General features: G+C 39.1%; 1 protein-coding gene across 1 annotated transcript in view; it reads left to right on the forward strand.

Annotated features, from left to right (window-relative positions):
• TXK (TXK tyrosine kinase) overlaps positions 1-22,536 on the forward strand; it is a gene marked incomplete at both ends in the record, with an annotated part of 68,119 nt that overhangs the window by 31,659 nt on the left and 13,924 nt on the right. Inside the window, 5 exons of the mRNA XM_080666945.1 lie at positions 2,846-2,900; positions 6,377-6,456; positions 7,417-7,544; positions 10,841-10,915; positions 21,278-21,449. Of these exons, the coding sequence (XP_080523071.1) occupies positions 2,846-2,900; positions 6,377-6,456; positions 7,417-7,544; positions 10,841-10,915; positions 21,278-21,449 (510 nt within the window). The remainder of the gene's footprint in view (positions 1-2,845; positions 2,901-6,376; positions 6,457-7,416; positions 7,545-10,840; positions 10,916-21,277; positions 21,450-22,536) is intronic.

The raw sequence follows: 22,536 nt of genomic DNA on the forward strand, positions 1-22,536 counted from the left end.
ACTTTTACCATCTGATTTAATTCTGCAATACGTGCCCAACCTCCTAAGTTATAGTCATCCAATCTCATTATTGCCTGTGGAATCCTGCATTATTTTAAAGAATCCTAAATTCTTCCTATACTTCTATCTGGTTCTTTAATTACAACTTTGAAGTCCTTCTAATGACATACACACATATTTTTAATTTACATTTAAACAAAATAACCTATTTATTTATATTATTTATCACTATAATAAATAAATACAAAGCAACAAAATGAACACCTATATGATGGCCGGTGAAAAACATTTAGAAAAAATGCAATTTATCTTAACTTTTTCTTATTTGAAGTACCATTATGCAGTCTTTATTTTTCACAGATTCAACATATTTTATTGAGCTATAATTGTTATTCTCCTTTTACACCCATGTTTCACAACTTAGCCAGTGGGGGCCCCTTGAAGCTGACTCCCCATGTCTTTATCTCTACAACAGGAGGTCTCAGATTCACCTTGAAATCCCCTTCACAATATGAATATTCATTAAAAAGTACTAAATGATATTCACAGTTGGACATCACAATCACTCCTATTCCCAAGAGTGATAAATAGTCATGTTATTTTATCTAGAATCATCCCTACTATATATAGTTCATCTTTTTAAAGGCTCATTTTCCTTTTAAGGACATTAGTATTTTTCATACCTGACCATCCTAATTTAGTGGCAGCTTTCTACTGCTAGAGGTTAGGGGAAGTCCATGTAATAAGATCAATTCCATCTGCAAAGTCAGGTATGAGTTTCATTTAGCTACCATCTGCCTCCCCTCCACCCATTGTGACTCAGTGCAGGGCTATATGTTCATTCTTCCTTCCACTGCCCTTAAAAATAGTATTTCTGGTAATATTGAATTAGCTGCTTTTAAAAATCTTGTTTTGAAATGTAAGTTTTTCCATTTTTCTTTTTCTCTTTTTGGTTCTGTTTCCTTTTTTTTCTTTCTTGTATCATGTTTGCTTACTGACGAGGTTTTGTCATACGAAACTTCATATTTAAGTTATAATATTATTTAATTATGACAACTGTGTGCACTTCTTGTATTCTAAAGCAGCGACTTTAAACCGGTGTGCTGCAAGAATTTTTAAAACATGCAATAACTGACTATTTAGTCAGGGGGCACTGACCTTCTTTCCTTTAGATTGTAAAAAAAAAAAAAAAAAAAAAAAAAAATGACAACAACCAACATAATAATAGTCATTCAGTGTGAATGAATCAAAATTTTACATATTTTTTTTCTGTCAGATCGGCAAAATATATAATACATATTTTGGTGTGCTGCAGAATTTTTGTAATTAGTTTTTGTGTGCCATGAAATGAAAAAGGCTGAAAGTCGCTGTTCTAAAGTCTTATAGTGACACTAGAGGCCCAGTGCACGAAATTCGTGCATGGGGGGGTGGTGTCCCTCAGCCCAGCCTGCACCCTCTCCAATCTGGGACCCCTTGAGGGATGTCCAACCACCAGTTTAGGTGGGATCGGGCCTAAACGGGTAGTTGGACATCCCTCTCACAATCCAGGACTGCTGGCTCCCAACCGCTCACCTGCCTCTGCCTGATTGCCCCTAACCGCTTCTGCCTGCCAGCCTGATCACCCCCTAACCACTCCCCTGCCAGCCTGATCGACGCCTAACTGCTCCCAGGCTGGCCCGATTGCCCCTAACTGCCCTCCCCGGCCGGCCCGGTCACCCTTAACTACCCTCCCTGCTGGCCTGATCACCCACAACTGCCCTCCACTGAAGGCCTGGTCCCCCCCAACTGCCCTCCCTTGCTGGCCTGGTCTCCCCCAACTTCCCTCCCCTGCCAGCCATCTTGTGGTGGCCATTTGTGTCCACATGGGGTCAGCCATCTTTGGCCACATGGGGGCGGCCATCTTGTGTCTTGGAGTGACAGTCAATTTGCATATCACTCTTTTATTAGATAAGATGTTTCATGCAGAGAGGTAATAGAAAGATAGGGGCAGAAAAGGGCTTGGTGAATTTGAGGAAGGGAAGAATCCCAAGTGGCAAAGCTCAGTGAGCGAGCAGAGAATGAGGAAAGATGGAGCTGGAGAGGGGTGTGGAGCAGGGTTATATAGATTGTTCCATTCACTAAACTGCTCACTTCACTGCAAAGTAACATACTTGGGAAAGTCACGTAAGTTAGAATGGGTTTTAATTTTGGAAAGGTAACATAGCACATACAAAAACATGCAAATAAGAATTTTCTGAGAAGAAACACGTATTTTTTTAGTTTGTCTACCAAAACTCAATGAAGTGTTTACTGAAGATGATGACTTCTTTTTTTGTTTTTAAAATTCTCACCAGAGGATATATTTTTATTGATTTTAGAGAGAGAGGAAGGGAAAGAGAGAGAAACAGAGAGACATTGATCAGTTGCTCCCTGTACCCTGACTGGGGATCAAACCCACAACCTGGGTATGTGACCTGAATGGGAATCAAACCCATGACCTTTCGGTGTATGGCACAACACTCCAACCAACCCAGCCACACTGGTCAGGGTGAAGATATCTTCTTAACCACATATCTTTCATGGAAATTTTTAGGAGGTTAAATTGTTCAAAATTATATACTAAGTGTGTGTCAGAAAGTTGAATTGAGATAATAGAATAAATTTGCAACTAATAAAACTCCACTAAACTAAATTAACTGGCCCATAATAGTACATTATTGTTTATGTGAACTTAAAAAACCACTCTATATTCTAAAAATCAGTTCTGGAGTAAGTTTTAAGACAGAGAAATGGAACAGGGTGTTTTCTTTTTTCTGGAAAAAAAAAGAAATATACAATTTAAAAATTATTTTTATTGCTTTTACAGGTGGTACCATAGAAACATTACCAGAAATCAGGCAGAACGTCTTTTGAGACAAGAGGTAATTCAATTTATTCCTGAATAAATCTGAATATTTTCAAAATTTCCATGAGGACTGCATTGTAAAGAAAGACCTTACCCAACTAAAAAGTTTTATTGCTTCCTGTTCTTTTTAGTTTTAAAGTATTATAATTTCATCTCTATATACATTTTTTTCTCTACACATTATTTTTGATGTTGTAAACTAGTTGTCCTTGTATCAGATTATGTTTTTTATTGATTTTCATCATAACTTCAGGAACATTTTTTCTGAAATGATTTCAACACCAACATTCTACAACTCCTTCATCTACTTCAAAGTGCATTCTGCCATACAATCTATATTTGAATGGCCCAAACACCTTTGTCTCAGTGCTAATCAAATATACACCCTAGCCTCATGAGCTTAGCTTAGGCTCATTAAAAACACAAATATAAAAAAATACATGGTGCTGCACCTTCTTTGATCTTTGGGAACAAAGGGAAGAGTAAGGTAGCCAAAATATCAAGCTTGGTCAAAACTGATCATTTAGGTCAAAACAAAACAAAACAAAACTGCATAGAGTTTAAATTTCCAACTGACAGTAAACATTAACTGTGGGTACACGTGGAGTCAAAACTAGAAAGTAGGTGCAAGGTATTTGTGTCATTACACACTGCTGTCGGATGTTGAGGAAATCTAGAAATGTAAGTGAGAAAGAATCAGTTCTGTAACTAAAAACCCAATGCCAGGAATGGCTCAGGACACAGGGAGGGTCCAGGTAACAGCTGGGGGACAGGCAGAGAGAGCATGAGGGACATAGACCCAGCTCACCTCACGGGGGTGGGCATGGAGGTTGGAGGTCAGGCCTGGCTTCACTGGTTAGGAGGAAATGGAGAGTGCCACAAAGGTGGCGTCCTCCTGGCTTTCTGTAAAGTGATCTTAGTAGGTCCAGAAAGAACAAAGAAAGTGGATGAGAGGCAAGCAGAACCGGAGGAGGGAAGTCCAGAAGTAGATCCACAGTGAGCCAGTTGATCACAGGGAACGTGGCTGTGCAGGTTCAGCGTGAGTGGTTCTGCATCTGAGAGGAAGCCTGACAGGGTGAGGGTCTGACCTCCCCACAGAGACTAGGACAGGGAATTATGTGACAACCCCCACACAGCCTAGATATCACAGCATGCAGTCACATTTGGCCATGACATTTCCTAATGAAATAAAACATTTAGCCTATCCTCTCATCTTTTTTGTACTCCCCTACTCCCCAGAGGCAATCACAGTAGAAGAACATTTCCCATTTTGTCCCTATGTTTACATTTTTATCATAGATTGTACAATAAGCAAACTGTAGTGTTATTTTATGTGTTTTAACGTTTAACATAAAGGAGGCCATATGTGTTGATTTTTTAAATTAAGCATTATATTTTCAATTTTATTCAAAAGGGTGCAGATAGATCAAACACATTCCTTTAACTACTGTCTACTATTTCATTATATGAGTACTAGAGGCCCGGTGCATGAAATTCGTGCACGGGTAGGGTCCCTAGGCCTGGCTGGTGATCAGGGCCAATCTGTGGGGTGACCGGCGGGGTGATCGGGGTGGGGGGGGGCCCCGCAGGCACCTGCCTTGGCTGGCCTGGGGTCTGCGGGCTGGGGGCAGCTCCGGCGTTGAGCATCTGCCCCCTGGTGGTCAGTGTGCATCATAGCGACCAGTCGTTCTGCCAGTCGTTCCACTGGTCGTTCTGCCGTTTGGTCAATTTGCATATTAGGCTTTTATTATATAGGATACCCAAACATATCCATTTCACTAGTGATAAACATTCAAATTATTTCTAATTTCCTACTATCACAAACAGTGCTGCAGAGAACATCCGTGTATGTTTCATTTGATATGCAAAGGCAAGGGGTTTCTTTCAATTATACCCAGAAATGGAATGGTCTGGTCAGGGGTATGTGCACATTTAACAATACTAGATATTATCAAATCATGATTCAAAGTACTTGTACTAGTTGGAACTCTTCCAGGGAATGAGAAAACCAGTTTCCTACATTCTTGCCAACATTTGGCATCTGCCTGGCATTGAGTAAGAACTTCCCTATGTATTTTGAAATGTGCATTTCTTTGACAAACATCTCTATGGAGTAACTTTTCATGTGTCCGTGGGCCAGTGGGCTTCCTGTGCTGTTCCATGCCGGGTCATAGTCGTTGCTCATTTTCCTGTAGTATTTGTCTTTTAAACCAATGCGTGTTTTAAAAATGTATTCTGAATACCAATCTTTTGTCAATTATGTGTTACAACGATATTCTCCTGGTTTCTGGCTTTTAAAAAAACTTTATGCTGTTTTCTTATGCAGAATTTCTAAAAATATTAATACCAAATTTCTCAATATTTTTCTTACGATCTCTGCTTTTTTTTGTTTATTTGTTTATTATAAGAAATTCATCTCCCTCCTGAAGTAATAAAGAAATTGTATGTTTTCTTTTAAATGTTTTTAAAGACTTGCTTTTCACATTTAGGTCTTTCACTTGGAGAGAGAGCTAGATTTTATCATGTGAAGTGGCTATAAGAGGTGCTTTGGTTTGACAATTTGAGCAGGAAATGGGGCTTGTCTCTTGGTAAGCATCTGGGAGGAGGAGGAGACTCTGCCTTATGGACTGTGTCACCTTGAGGGCCAGGCCATGCTGTGGGTGGTGCAGCTCTCCAACAACTTATCGGCAGCACTTCACGGGTGTAAACTTTCATGCGTTTGACAAGATTCTGAGATAGTTTTCTCTCCACAAGTGTAAACACCCTCAATAAAGCAGAAGCATTTTAAAATAACAAACACACACACACACACAAAATCAAATAAAACTGCCCAACATTCAAGATATTTGAAAGCAATTCACAGCTTTATTGAGATTTTACATAAATGCCGGTGGGGATGCAATTCATAATCTAACATCAAACTTATTATAATGTTCTTTGCTCTTGCCATATCCCTTTTTGTGTCTTCCATACTCAGAGCAACTAGAATGGCTCTCCTCGCTCCTCTCTCCAGACTCCCCCAAATTTATTCTCTTTTCTTCCTTATTACAAACTCTGGTCTCCTTTCCCACTCCGATCCCAACAATTTCAGATGCATTTCTCCCTCCCTCCTTCGCACCCCTCCCCCCGTCATTTTCTTTCTTTTCTTCCAAAGTACAACTCTGTCAGTCTGTTCATCCTACTCGTCAGCTGTTTCGACCTATCATCCTGATCAATGTAACAAAAATAACTAAATGGTGGTACATAAGGTTGTCAAATGCAGGATTTTGCTTAGGAAAACTGGGGGCAAAGTGTGAAGATACTCATAGATACAATAAATCCTTGTCCTCAATGTATTTTATTTTATAGGTATTATTTCTAAACCTGTACTTTTAAACACAATCTCAGGCTTTTATAATAAGTCAACATGGCTTTGGTTTTCATTACTGAGATGTGGGTTTGTCTGCCTTCCTAATAAATGTAAACTTGGGCAATGAATGAATTGTTTTGCAGTCCAAAGAAGGTGCATTTATTGTCCGAGATTCAAGACATTTGGGATCCTACACCATTTCCGTGTTTACAAGAGATAGGAGGTAAGCCATTGTGCCTTCGGTCACTTTAGAAATAACAACTTCTGGGACAGCCCTTTTCATGGAGGCACCGTCACTTACAGAGTGTAAGCGAGAGCCTCGCCTAGGGAGATTACTAGACTGGAAATTAGGACAACAGACCAGTTCAGTTTGTGCCCCTACCAAGATCTGTGTGTGGCATTGGGTGTTACTTAAGTTCTCTCTTCTCCTTTTCTCAACCATCAAGTGAGGAGGCTTGATTAGTTGTAGCCCAGCTGGTGGTGCTTTCCTCATATCCCTCGTCTATCCTGGGTCTACCTGCCCAGTTCACCTGCACTCAGAAAGCTTCCTGTGTCTCTGCCGAGGAAGTTCTCTGGATGAGGGAACGCATGGTCCCCGTGGCTAGGCTGGATGTGCCTGAGAATGAACATCCTAGGAGCCACCCTCCACCAATGGGGAATGGGAGTTGGTGGATAAGCACCTCAGCTTCTTTGCACTTTAGTGGGACAATTCCAAGGTGTGTTCCACAGTCTCTCAGCTTCCTCTGAAGATTAAACTCTGTTTGCCCATAGCAGCTTCCTCTGAAGATTAAACTCCGGTTGCCCATAGCAGAACTGCTCATCAATACCCCCTGTATTGGTTTTCCTCCCTTCTTTGTCTCATATTGCCTCACACCCCTCACAGTGCATTGCTTCATTCATATAACATACTTGATAGTCAATAAACACTTATGTGCCCATTATGAGGTCTTGTTGTCACCTAGACTTTGGCTGGAAGTTATGTTTGATTCTAAGGCTCCAATAATACAGCTGAGGAATTTTCCTGGGTTGGGGAGGGACCTGTTTAATTTAACCCAATCCCGGCTTCAGTGGGTAGTGTTGCCAGGCTAAGGGATTGAGAGGTGGAGCCCTGTTGCTTAACGAATTGACTTAGTTCCAAAGTGACCTTTTATTTGTTCACTAATTTACATTTTATTGACTGTAGAAGCATGGAGCCTACCATCAAACATTACCAGATTAAAAGGAATGACTCAGGAGCGTGGTACGTGGCTGAAAGGCACCTCTTTCAGTCAATCCCTGACTTGATTTGGTATCACCAGCACAACGCAGCTGGTAAGTCAGGAACTTCAGGCTGGGAGAGTCGGGGAGCCAGGCTCTAGATGGGCAATGCATCTTTGGTCTTGGACACTTTACACATATATCTGCAAAAATGTGTAAGAGCTTGAAATACAACGTGCTTCTGAACAATTCCCTTCAATGACGCTTCTTTGGTTTTCTAGTCAGGGAGCAAGAGGTAGGTCCATTTTTTACATTTCTGCCAGGTTAGAAAAGTGATAGATGACAGAGAAGCAAAGGCTATTGAGTCATTATACATTTGTTAAAATTTGCGCAGGGCTAGATGTAATAGGATTTCCAGTGTCCTAAGGACTCATGCCTCCTTTTCCTTGCCCCATAAATTTGCTCTCTATTTTGGACGATTGCAATAGAAAATTTGCTCTCATTCTCTGTTCTTTTCTTGTTTGGAGAACAGAAAATGTTACACAGGATGCAGCCTCTCACTAATTACATTTTGGCTTACATATACTGGAGGCATATTTAGCCCCCACCCCCAGCTATTGTTTGCAATAATTGCTATTTGTACAAACCTATCATCTATGGAAAGATATAGGATTCCAGAAAGTTCCACCACAATTGCAATCACATCTCTGGCCTTCAGCCCTCATCAACCTCTGCTAGACCACTTGGAGCCCATGGGGGAATCCTCTCACCTCAGTTCTATAGAATTTGGAACCCACTGTAACTTTTCATATTTTTTTGACTTCTTGTCATACAATACTATTTTAGATTTTTCTCATGAAAAGTTGTATTGACAAAATAAAATCTTTTTTGGAAAGCAGCCACTTTTCCGTTGTACTGGTTCTAAATATCAGGAATAAATCCAAGGACATTTTTATCCACTTATGGGAATGGGATGAGTTCTCATGGATATTCCAGGTGGTCAAGGGAGTTTGATTAGAGAGGAAGTGACAACATTTCTGAGCGGGGCCAGGGAGGGTAACCCTTTCAATCAGGAGACCAGTTTTGAGTTTTCTCCTTCACACTCCTCTTGCCCCTTCCTTCAAAGACAAACTTTAAGAAACTGAGTGGTTTTGGTGGTGAGGTTAAAAACAAAACAAAACTGAGGTAGATCAGGATGTACCGAAATGAAAAGATGTTAGTGATAAGTTATTTAGTAAAAAAAAAAAAAGTACAAAGCAATATATTTAGAGTATAGTTCTACTTTTGAAAAAAAATACACATTTGCACATATATGTGTGCACAGAGAAACTTGAAATTTAGGTAATAATTTTTAAACTGGTAAGATTATAACAGACTACAAACTGTTAAGGTTTACCTCTGGGGAAGGAGATTTGAATATGGGAAGCTTTATAAATTGCTTTAGGGTTTAATTTTTTTATTGCTATGTACATAAATTATTCTTACAATATATAAAATACCATACAGATAACTTTTAAAATAAAAAACCTGGATTAAACAATGAAAAATGGGACTTGAAAACTTAAAACGATGGCTGCTATTTATTTATTTTTATTATTATTTTAAAAAATATATTTTTATTGATTTCAGAGAGGAAGGGGAAGTGAGAGAGAGAGAAACATCAACGATGAGAGAGAATCATTGATTGGCTGCCTCCTGCACACCCCACATTGGGGATCAGCCCGCAACCCAGGCATGTGCCCTTGGCTGGAATTGAACCTGGGACCCTTTAGTCCACAGGCTGATGCTCTATCCACTGAGCCATGCCGGCTGGGCTGGCTGCTATTTATTAAAGAGAAAAGAAGTAGAAAAGAAATACAGCAACAAGAAAGAAGGGTGATAAGAAGAAAGGCATGGGACCCAGAAAGAACTCATTTATTGCAGACTTACTTGGGGCTAGACCCTGTTCTGAACGCTTTTATGTATATTTATTTATTTAACCTTCAGAACAATCCTATGAGGTAGGTGCTGTTGCTATCTCCATCTTACAGGTGAGGAAACTGAGGCATGAGTTGTGAGGTAACTTGCTCAAGGTCACACAGTTAGTGTGTGAGCTGAGATGTGAACTCCCATAAATCTTGGAAAGTGTTGGAGCCACTGAACCTGTGAAATCCAGAATCTGCACCCAACTCCTGCCATCGCCTCCAGAAAGAGGCAAATCCTGTCACTGGGGAATATTGTGGAGGGTCCACTTTTGGAAGAGGTTGTGCATCAAAACCCATGACTATCTTGTCTATTTTTTTTACCTCTGATTAAGTTAGCTCATGATGTTCCATCTCCTTAGCAGATGTAACGGCAATGCAGACAGTGACAGACTTCTTTCTATCAGAGAGATACACTATCATTAAACCACTGTGAGTAATTCACAGAATAAAAAGATTTGACAAAATCTTTTTTAAAAATTTTTTTCTTTATTGATTGAGGTATTACATATGTGTCCTTATTGACCCATTGCCCCCCTCACTCATGCCCTCACCCCCCTGTTGTCTGTGTCCATTAGTTAGGCTTATATGCATTCATACAAGTCCTTTGACAAACTCTTTTAAGTTAGAGCAAAGTGTTGGGGTCTTAAGGAAATTCCTTTTTATGTTTGTTTGGACCATGAGTTATAGAGACCCAGATTGATGAAGGCTCAAACCTCAACTAGGTCTTCAGAGTCACTGGGGATTCTTATATATGTGTCCTGACTGGGGATCAAACCCAAAACCCTGGTGTATTGGGGACAATGCTCTAACCAACTGAGCTACCTGGCTAGGGCTCCAATGCTATTTAAAAATAAATAAATAAACTACTCTCAAAAAGTGAAATAGGGAAATGGTTACACTTGAGCACTGTTGAGTTGATAAATTGGTACAATTTTGGTAGATTCCCTTTGATCAGGAAACCACATTTTAAGGAATTTATCCTAAGGCGATATGTTGAGAGGTGCATACAAGTTCATACAGCATATTTTACAATAGGGAAACCTTGGAAATAACTTTAAGGTCTATTTATAGTCATTGGTATATATCAGTTACATGTTGGTGGTATAAGCCTATAGCAAGGCATTTAAATTTCTGTAAAATGTATTGGATGTGTGTAGTCTTTCAAATACGCATATAGAGATTTTTACAAAGATGTTCATCAATAGTATTTCTCCGGATGTTAATATTTTGTGAGGGATCTTTATTTCATTTTTATATGTTCTTGAATTCTTTAATTTGTGTTCAATGAGAATATATTATTTAATGAAAAATGTTTTTCAAATGGGAAAAATAAGCAAACAGATGAAGTAGAATAGTGCCTTATTTATGTAAAGAATGGTACTATCATTTAGTATGTTGTTTATATTAGTAACTAGGCTTGAGATGCTGATTTCTCTTTCTCCCTAGGTCTCATGTCCCGTCTCCGCTACCCAGTTGGGCTGATGGGCAGCTGTTTGCCAGCCACCGCTGGTTTTAGCTATGGTAAAGTGTACACATGTGCTCCAGTAAAGCCTCAGATCCAGTAAAGAATTTACCCCAAGTTCCCTCCATGTTCTTTAAGTTCTCAGTCGCTGAGATGTCTATTGAGTTACATTCCTTCTCAAAGTTTAAATCCCCCTTCTGAGATATTTAATTACATGCATCTCCTAAGGGCAGTTTAAACTTTGGGGGGAAATGTTTCACTTTTACCCCAAATTTTACTATTAAGAGCCCTTTTGATAAATTATAGTTCTTTTCATTTGAGTGTTTGGGCTGTTGTTCTCTGGTTACATGGGTGTCTGGCAAATGATGCTTCCCAAGAGAACCTGTTAAAATGAGCTGCTAAAAGTGTCCTCATCCCTTCTTTTAAACAGCACAAAATCTGGACAAAATTTGATTTAAGTATTTTCTAGCAAATGGGTTATTTGCAAATCTGTGAGAATACATAGAGACAAGGAATCCCATATTCTAATTTGGTGAAACTTTATTCTTTTAAATTTCTCTCATTAGTGAGACTCAGAATATACTGGAAAAAAATGATGACACAATTATATTGTGTAACACGTAACCAGGACTCAGGGTCTCTATGTTAACTGAGATGGAAGAGTGATTTCAGGGTGTTATGGGTACCTGGATTCTTTCCTTGACCATAAGTAGTATGCATATATATATATGCCTAAGCAATCATTATGACTGGTCACTATGATGCACACTGACCACCAGGGGGCAGATGCTCAACACAGGTGCACTCCCACAGCCAACCTTCCATGGCTGGCCAACCTCCTGCGGCCCCCCCCGCACCCCCCCCCCGCCCCTGATCCCCACCCACTGGCCAGCACTGGTTGCCCTGATCACTGGCCAGGCCAAAGGACCCCACCCATGCACGAATTCGTGCACCGGGCCTCTAGTATATAATAGAAGTTCCACCATTAGCAATTTAAGTAACAATGGCCCTGTTTAATTTTTTAAAACTAAACTCAATTTTTAACATCCAGAACAGTGCACAATTTATTAGTCTATTGCTCAGTTAGTTTTGCCTGGTTTTGACTACTTTACTAAAAATGGAATTGGACACCATGTGTTCTTTTGTGCCTGGAATCTTTTTCTTAGTCCATACGTCAGCTCACCCATGGTATTGGGTGTAGTTGGTCCATTTTCATTGTGTTGTGTGGTGCTGCATGGCATGACTATACCACAATGGATTTTTTTTAGATGCCCATTTGGGTTATAACCAATTTTTGTCTCATATATTATGAATATTCTTGTATGTCTTTTGAAAAAGTCCAGTACACATTTATGCTCCAATGTTGGATATATACTTAAGGGTAGAACTTCTGGGTCATAGGGTATGCACTTAGATTTCATCAGTTTTCCAAAGAGCTTAACGAAATTACATTTCAATGAACAGTATAAGGAGTTCCAGCTGCTCCATACCTTCCCCCTTGCCAATATTTGGCATTCTTGTGGTTTTTGTTTTTGTTTTGTTTTATTTTCACTTTAGCCAGTCTGGTAAGTGTGTAGTGGTATCTCATTATGGTTTAAATGTGCAATTCTCTGATGACTAATTATTTTGATCAAGTTCTCATAGGTTTAGGGGCCATTTGGGTATTCTCTTTTTGTGAGGAAAATAAGTTCAACCCTAACTGGTTTGGGTCAGTGGATAGAGTGTCGGCCTATGGATTGAAGGGTCCCGGGTTCGATTTCAGTCAACGGCACATGCCCGGGTTGCAGGCTTGATCCTCAGTAGGGGGTGTGCAGGAGTCAGCCTATTAATGATTCTCTCTCATCATTGATGTTTGTATCTCTCTCTCCCTCTCCCTTCCACTCTGAAATCAATAAAAATATATTTAAAAAATAGATTGCAGTTAAGTAAAAATGATTACAAAAAGAAAAAAAAGAAAGTTCAGGTTATTTAACCCTTAAAAATAGGATTATCTACTTTTTCTAATTGATTTATTTATAGTCTGAATAGGCATTCTTACACACTTGCTATTGGGAGGGAGAGCACTTTGCAAAGCTGTAAGAACCATCAGCTCTTACGATTCGTTTAACTGCATTATTTTAAAGTTCCAGCAGATGGCGGTATTGCTATATAAAAAGAGATTTAAAAGATTTGATACTTAGAGTTTTCAAGAGGTTTTTTTTAAAAAACATTTTTCCCGCTGACTTGCTTCTATAGGATGAGAAATATGTAGTAACGTAAATGTCACTTCAAACACACACTTATACAGTATATATATGTGGGTTAGAATCTTAACATTGGACATATTTATCAGATGGATTGGTTAGACTTTTTCCTAAAGAGGTCTTAGAAAAGCCCTTTAGGAATGGGAATGGGCAGTAGAAGGAAGTGAAATGGGGGAGGGAAGCCCAAACTTTGTCTCACAAGTTTACTCACTAGGACAAAAGCAGACTTTGGACATGAATATTTCAGGTCCCAGATCTAGTTTTGGTAGGTTTAGCTTAGAAAGGCACAGAACTGTTTTATCCTGGCTCTCTCTGAAAAGAGAAAGCATGTTTTAATGTCTATAATTCTTCTCCAAGTAAGTCAAGCTTGTATTTTTGTTAATCCTCACCTGAGGATATTTTTCCAATGATTTTTTTTTTTTTTGGTATTTTTAAATTTTTTTTTTATTGTTTAAAATATTACATATATTAGTACATATACCTCCTTTTTCCCCCCATTGACCTTCCTCCAGCCTCCCCTACCCCCTGTCGCATGCCCTCATCCCCCCCACCCCCCGCAGCATCTTATGTCCATTGACCGTGCTTATATGCATGCATACAAGTCCTTTGGTTGATTATTTCCCTCCCTCCCCAACACTCCCCAGCCTTCTCACTGTAATTTGACAGTCTGTTCGGTGCTTTACTGCCTCTGTATCTATCTTTTTATTCATCAGGTTATAATGTTCTTTATTTTCCATAAATGAGTGAGATCATGTGGTATTTTTCTTTCATTGCCTGGCTCATTTCACTTAACATAATGCTCTCCAGGTCCATCCATGCTGCTGCAAATGGTAAGAATTCCTTCTTTTTTATAGCAGTGTAGTATTCCATTGTGTAGATGTACCATAGTTTTCTAATCCACTCATCTGCTGACGGGCATTTAGGCTGTTTCCAAATCTTAGCTATGGCGAATTGTGCTGCTATGAACATAGGGGTGCATATATCCTTTCTGATTGGTGTTTCTAGTTTCCTGGGATATAATCCTAGAAGTGGGATTACTGGGTCAAATGGGAGCTCCATTTTTAGTTTTTTGAGGAAACTCCATACTGTTCTCCACAGTGGCTGCACCAGTCTGCATTCCCACCAGCAGTGCACGAGGGTTCCTTTTTCTCCACATCCTCGCCAGCACTTGTCGTTTGTTGATTTGTTGATGGTTGCCATTCTGACAGGTGTGAGATGGTACCACATTGTCGTTTTGATTTGCATCTCTCTGATGATTAGTGACTTTGAGCATGTTTTCATGTGTCTCTTGGCCTTCCTTCTGTCTTCTTTCAAAAAGATTCTATTTAGGTCCATTGCCCATTTTTTTATTGGATCATTTATCTTCCTTTTATTAAGTTGTATAAATTCCCTGTAGATGTTGGAGATTAAACCTTTATCAGTGATAACATTTGCAAATATGTTCTCCCATACAGTGGGCTTTCTTGTTGTTTTGTTGATGGTTTCTTTTGCTGTGCAAAAGCTTTTTTAAATTTTTTTTTATTTTTTTAAAGTAATAACTTTATTATTAAAAGTGTAAATAAAAGCCTTATTTCATGAGTCTTCTACTTGTTATTTCCTGCTGTGAATGTTTATTTTATTTTATTTTTTAAAATTTCTTTATTGATTAAAGTATCACATATTTGTCCTCATCCCCCCATTCCCATCTCAAACCCCTCCCCACACATGTCCCCACCCCCCTGTTGTCTGTGACCACTGGTTAGGCTTATATGCATGCACACAAGTCCTTTGGTTGATCTCTCCCCTTACCCCCACCCTCCCCTACCTTCCCCCTGAGGTTTGACAGTCTGATCGATGCTTCCCTGTCTCCGGGTCCGTTTTTGTTCATCAGTTTATGTTGTTCATTATTTCCCCTAGATGAGTGAGATCATGTGATACTAGAAATACACTTATAAGAACCGAAAATGAGACAAGCAATAATGGTTATGCTGAGAGGCAAATGAGTCAGTCTGTAGTGAGTTTCTTTCTGGGCCAACAGTTATTTTGAGTCCCAATTTCAATGTCAAACAGTTCCCTATGTGTACATGTCAGCGATGATATTTCAGTTCTGGATGGTGGACAGATGGTGGTAATGCAGGTCCGACCCTCTCTGGTTTGGTCCTGGGCAACCTGCCGCTATGCACAGCTGCTGACTGTTAGTATGGCAAGGCGTTGTCAGCGTCTTCCATCTCCGGACTGTTTCTCTTCTGTCTTCATGGCTGGAGCGGTCCTGTCAATTCCTCTCTGTTGCAGGAATCCACATGGTCTTGGAGTTGTTTTCTGAAAATATACAAACATATTCTCGACCAAAAGTTAATAAAGGAATCTTTTCTATAAATTTGACTTGGGATCCTTTTTCATTTTTTTGCCCAAACGATTTTCCTTTGGCTTGTTTTGACACCATGTGTGTTTTTCATGGGTGTGTTGCTGTTAGCATTACAAATGAAAGTTAATTTTCTAAAGTAAAAATTTTCTAGATGTAATTTACTTACAGGATATTTTTCCTTACATGATATTCTTCTACTATCCCCCCTTTTTTGATTTAAATATTAGGAGACATTTGGAAATTTTATAATGTAGTCTTGATAGCTTTTAAATTTTAATTTTTTACACTAAAATATGACTGCTTTAGGCTCATTACATGTTACGCAATTTTACCATGAGATGAACTACCAATAAAAATTTTAGTTAACACTTTAGGAACAGCTTTTTGTCCAGTACCATTAATTTTTCTAGAATATTCGCTTATTTCACTTAGCCAATTTAAATTAGTCTGAGAACTTGACTACTATTTTACTGTCAAACTTAATACTCTAACAACAATCTTATTTTACCCTGTAAATATTAGTGGAAAGGATTATTTGCCTTCTTGAGTAGGCCCTGAGCATTCCTGGTGCTAGGCTGGATTTAGATATCAAAAACCCACTTCCTCACACCATGGGTACAAGACAACTCAAACAAGTCTTGTTGCAGTGAGAGGGCAGCTGCTGTCGGCCAAGTCTCTGTCTGTTACCTGGGTCCTGATTTGAGCTGAGTATGGGAAGCGACACAGCCATAGGGGCAGGAGACCTCCCTCAGAAGGGGTGAGGGTTCAGGCCCCTGCAAAGTTGGGGGTGTGAGGGTCTGTGCCCCACCTCTGTTGACCCCCAAGTTCTCTCCTGATGGCCCCTCTGCCACTGTGCCTGTCTTAGGTTGTTCCTTCCCTGAGGAATCTTACCCGTCTCTGGCTAACCAGCCATCCTCTGGGGCCAAGCAGGGTGATGTGAGGTTCAGTTCTGTCTCCTTGGTAGAAGCTTTTTATTTTGATGTAGTCCCATTTGTTTATTTTCTCTTTAGCTTCCATTGCCCTAGGAGTGGTATCGGTGAAGAAATTGCTTCGGCATATGTCTGAGATTTCTCTATCTGTGGATTCCTCTAGTATTTTTATGATTTCCCATCTTATGTTTAAGTCCTGTATCCATTTTGAGTTTATTTTTGTGTATGGTGTAAATTGGTGGTCTAGTTTCATTTTTTTTGCATGTATCTGTCCAATTTTCCCAACACCATTTATTGAAGAGACTGTCTTGACTCCATTGTATGTTCATGCCTCCTTTGTCAAATATTAATTGCGCATAGTGGTTTGGGTCGATATCTGGATTCTCTATTCTATTCCATTGGTCTATATGTCTGTTCTTTGAGAACAGTGGCTTTGTAATACAGCTTGAAATCTGGTATTGAGATCCCACCTACTCTGTTCCACTTTCCCAGGATTGCTGTGGCTATTTGAGGTCTTTTTTTATTCCAGATGAATTTTTGGAGAGTTCGTTCTAAGTCTGTGAAATATGCCGTTGGTATTTTAATGGGGAGTGCATTGAATCTATAGATTGCTTTGGGTAGTATGGACATTTTAATGATGTTGATTCTCCCAATCCATGAACATGGTAGGTTCTTCCATCTGTTTACGTCTTCCTCTATCTCTTTTTTCAGTGACATGTAGTTTTCCATATATAGGTCTTTTACCTCCTTAGTTAAGTTTATTCCTAGGTATCTTAATTTTTTTGGTGTGATGATAAATGGGATTGCTTTTTTAGTCTATCTTTCTGTAAGTTCACTATTGGTGTATAGAAATGCCATAGATTTCTTGGCCTTAGTTTTGTATCCTGCTACATTGCCGAATTCATTTATTAAGTCTATTAGCTTTTTGATGGAGTCTTTCGGGTTTTTTATGTACAATATCATGTCATCTGCAAATAAGGACAGCTTTACTTCTTCTTTTCCAATTTGGATGCCTTTTATTTCTTCTTCTTGTCTAATTGCAATGGCTAATACTTCCAGTACTATGTCGAACAGGAGTGGTGAGAGTGGGCATCCCTGTCTTGTTCCTGTTTGTAGGGGAAATGGTTTTAGTTTTTGCCCATTGAGTATGATGTTAGCTGTGGGTTTATCATATATGGCTTTTATTATGTTGAGGTATGATCCTTCTATTCCCACCTTGTTGAGAGTTTTTATCAAGAAAGGGTGTTGGATTTTGTCAAATGCTTTTTCTGCATCAATTGATATGACTATGTGATTTTTATCTCTCAATTTGTTTATGTGATGTATCACGTTTATTGATTTGCAGATATTGTACCATCCTTGCATTCCTGGGATAAATCCTACTTGGTCATGGTGTATGATCTTTCTGGTGTAGTGCTGGATCTGATTTGCTAGAATTTTGTTGAGGATTTTGGCATCTATGTTCATGAGGGATATTGGCCTGTAATTCTCTTTCATTGTGTTGTCTTTATCTGGTTTTGGTATTAGGGTGATGCTGGCTTCATAGAATGAGCTTGGAAGTGTTCCTTCCTCTTGAATTTTTTGGAATAGTCTGAGGAGGATAGGTTTAGTTCTTCCTTGAATGTTTGGTAAAACTCCTCTGTGAAGCCGTCTGGCCCCGGGCTTTTGTTTGCTGGAAGCTTTTTGATGATTACTTCCATTTCTTCCATAGTTATTGGCCTATTGAGCTATTTAGATCCTTCCTGATTGATTTTTGGAAGGTTATATTTTTCTAAGAATATGTCCATTTCCTCTAGGTTGTCCAGTTTGTTGGAATAGAGTTGTTCATAGTATTTTTTTTAAAACAATCCTTTGTATTTCGTTGGGGTCTGTTGTTATTTCTCCTCTTTCATTTCTGATCTTGTTTATTTGGGTCCTCTCTCTTTGCTTCTTGGTTAGCCTGGCTACAGATTCATCAATCTTGTTTATCCTTTTAAAGAACCAGCTTTTGGTTTTATTGATCTTTTGTATTGTTTCTTTGGTCTCAATGTCGTTTATCTCTGCTCTAATCTTTATTATTTCCTTCCTTCTGCTTACACTGGGATTTTCTTATTGTTCTCTTTCTAACTCTTTGAGTTGTAGAATTAGGTAACTTATTACCATTGTTTCTTGTTTTTTGCAGTAGGCTTGTAGAGTTATGAACTTCCCTCTCAAGACTGCTTTCGCTGTGTCCCATAGATTTTGGATTGTTGTGTTTTCATTGTCATTTGTTGCCATGATGTTTTTTATCTCTTCCTTGATCTCTCTGGTAACCCAGTCATTGTTTAATAGCATGCTGTTTAGTCTCCATGTGTTTGATTTTTTTGGATTGTTTTTATTGTAGTTGATTTCCAGTTTTATGCCACTGTGATCTGAGAAGATGCTTGATATGATTTCTGTCTTCTTGAATTTGAAGAGACTTTGCCTATGACCTAACATATGGTCTATCTTTGAAAATGACCCATGTGCACTTGAGAAGAATGTATATTCTGTGGCTTTGGGGTGAAATGTTCTGAAGATGTCAATTAATTCCATCTGGTCTAATGAGTCATTTAGGATTGATGTTTCTTTGCTGATTATTTGTTTAGAGGATTTGTCCAATGTTGATAGTGGGTTATTAAAGTCTCCTACTATGATTGTATTGCTGTCAATCTCTCCCTTGATATCCTCCAGGAGTTTTTTTTATGTATTTGGGTGCTTTTGTATTGGGTGCGTATATGTTTACCAGAGTTATTTCTTCTTGTTGGATTGCTCCCTTTAGTATTATGAAGTGGCCTTCCTTATCTCTTGTTATGTCCTTCACTTTGAGATCTAATTTGTCAGATATAAGTATTGCTACCCCAGCTGTTTTTTCATTTCCATTCACCTGAAAAATCTTTTTCCATCCCTTCACCTTCAGACTGTGTGCATCTTTTTTTCTGAGGTGGGTTTCTTATAGACAGCATATATATGGGTCGTGTTTTCTTATCCAATCCGTTACCCTATGTCTTTTGATTGGGGTATTTAATCCATTTACATTTAACGTTATTATTGATAGGTGCTTATTTGTCGCCATTTTTATTCTTTACCCCTGTGTTCCTTCTTTGCTTCCTATTTCTTTTTTTTTTTTTTTTACATCAGACCCGTTAGCATTTCTTGCATTGCTGGTTTGGTGGTAATAAATTCCCTTAGTCCTTTTTGTCTGTGAAGCTCCTGATTGCACCTTCAATTTTGATTGATAGCCTTGCTGGGTACAGTATTCTTGGATTCAGACCCTTCCTTTGCATGACTTTGTATATTTCATTTCATTCCCTTCTGGCCTGATGAATTTCTGTTGAGAAATCAGTTGCTAGTCTGATGGGGGTTCCTTTGTAGGTAACTTTCTGTCTCTCTTTGGCCGCTTTTAAGATTCTTACTTTGTCATTGGTGTTTGCCATTTTAATTATAATGTGCCTTGGCGTTGGTCTTTTGGGGTTCATTTTGCTTGGTACTCCTTGAGCTTCTTGGATTTGTGTGGGTTTTTTCTTCCCTATATCAGGGAAGTTTTCTGTCATTATTTCTTCAAACAGGTTTTCTATTCCTTGCTCAGTTTCTTCTCCTTCTGGAACCCCTATTATGCGGATGTTGTTTTGTTTCGTGTTGTCCCAAAGTTCCCTTAGGCTCTCCTCCTGCTTTTTAACTTTTTTTCCTAGAAACTGCTCTACTTGGGTATTTTTTCCTACCTTGTCTTCTAGCTCTCTGATGCGGTCCTCTGCTTCTTCTAGTCTACTCTTGATGCTTTCTATTGAGTTCTTTACAGCAACGATGTCATTTTTCATTTCTTCTTGGTTCTTCTTCATTTCCTCTTGGTTCTTACTCATATTGTCGAATTTGTCTTCCATTTTTTTCATCCACCTTATGACCATTTCTCTGAATTCTTTCTCTGACAGGTTGCTTGCCTCCATTTTGTTTACTTCCTTTTCTTGTGAGGCCTGCTTTTCTTTCATATGTGGGCTGTTTCTTTGTTTCCCCATGGTCTCTCTTCTCCCAGTGTCTGGTTATGTAGTTCTCTCTCTCCAAAAAACATTCCCCATGCGACTCTCAGCTGTTCTTTCTATCTGCTCTGGGATAAGGCTCGGGACATGTCTGTCTATTCCGCTGCCATTTTTTTGAGTCTCCAATGACTTTTAGAAAGTGTGGAAGAGAGGGGGTGAGACAGAGAGAGATAGAAACATCGATGTGAGAGAGACACATCAATTGGTTGCCTTTCCTATGCGCTGCAACTGGGGCTGGGAATTGAGCCTGCAGCCAAGATACATGTCCTTGTGCCCTTGACTGGAATTGAACCCAGTACCCTTCAGTCCACAGGCCGATGCTCTATCCATTGAGCCAAACCAGCTAAGGCTCAAGCTTGTATGTTTTTTAAAAAATCCTCACCCAAGGATATTTTTTCCCATTGATTTAATTTCTTTTTTCTTTTCTTTTCTTTTTTTTTTAGAGAGAGTAGAAGAGAGAGGGAAAGACAGAGAGAAACAACAATGTGAAAGAAACACACCAATTGGTTGCCTCTTGCATGAGCCCTGACCAGGGCCTGGGCTGGGGAGGAGTCTGCAACCGAGGTACATGCCCTTGACTGAAATCAAACCCAAACCCTTTGGTCCACAGGCCAACGCTCTATCCACTGAGCAAATCAGCTAGGGCTCAAGCTTGTATTTTTAAATTTGAATTCTGGAATTACACATTTAAGCCACAGTGAGAGTATTAAAAATGATTGTAGGCTCTCTTCAATCATGTATAAACTTTTTAACCTCTCTATAAAATAAGAGACTAGATCTAGGTGATCCCTAAATCTTTTCTAGCTCTAAAATTTTAGCAAGCTTTTCCCTATTTATAACATGAATTTTTATTATATATTTTTTTACTTTTCAGAAAAGTGGGAGATAGATCCATCTGAGTTGGCTTTTGTAAAGGAGATCGGAAGTGGTCAGTTCGGTGTGGTCCATTTAGGTGAATGGCGAGCACATCTCCAGGTAGCTATCAAGGCCATCAACGAAGGCTCCATGTCTGAGGAGGATTTCATTGAGGAGGCTAAAGTGATGATGTAAGCATAAAGAATACCCAGACAAATGTCTTACAACACCCTGGTATCATGGAAAGAACATGGATTTTGGAGTCAGTCACACCTGGATTTGTCACAACTCTGCCCAAGCTAGTTGTGTGACTTGAGCAAATTGCTTAACCTTTATGTGGCCTGGATGAGTCAGTTCACCTTTCCAAGCCTGTCAATTTCCTCACCTGTAAAATGGGGATAGTAATACCTACCTCAATGGACCAATGTGTGGATTAATTGAGATAATCTAGGAAAGTGACAAAAATGAGTGTTCTCTTTGCTTCAATAATAGGGCTTAATAAGTGCACTTTTTGTTCATTTTCTCAGAAGCAAAAATGTTGACTTTGTCTTTATAGTAATATAAGGATAAAGTACTTGCTTTCAGAAGATATAAGAATTCTGAACTTTAGGGGGGACGGGAGCAGGCTGGAAGAGGTTAATGGGGGGAAGGAGGAGCTATGTAATACTTTCAAAAATAAAGATTATAAAAATAAATTTTACCTTGAGAAAAAAAAATTAATGAAACCAAAAGAAAAAAAGAAAAGAATTCTGAGCTTTAACAGAAATGGCTTTTTATAGACCCTTATAGATCAGGATTTTGACTCAGCTGAACCCGTGGCTGTCTTTTACGTCCATAAACTGGCCTGGACCAGGACAGGCTGATAATGTGACACAAATCAAATCAACTTTAAGTATTTGTTCAACATTTACTTGAAAGGGACAACGATGTGGTGAAGAAGAAAACCCGGATCACCTAGATTCTGTTTTATTATCCCAAGCAATTTAATTCTGGGTGCATGGGATGATGCACAATCAACTGAGCCATAATGGCCAGGGCTCCTAATTTTTTTTTAAGTGAGGCAGGAAGAGCTCCCTTCTGACTTCTAACTGTGGAATGCAAATACATTCATCTTAAAAAAAATTAAGCTGACACACATTGAGCTCTATCTGGCAAGCATATACAGCTTGGTAATATACTTATATTATATATGTGCATATTATATGGTAATATACACATTACCTCCTTTTTATAAGTGTGTGGTCTGAATGTCACCTCCTTCAGGAAGTCTTCCCTGAC

The sequence above is a fragment of the Plecotus auritus genome, assembly GCF_963455305.1.
Source record: "Plecotus auritus genome assembly, chromosome: 1".
Classification (NCBI taxonomy): domain Eukaryota; kingdom Metazoa; phylum Chordata; class Mammalia; order Chiroptera; family Vespertilionidae; genus Plecotus; species Plecotus auritus.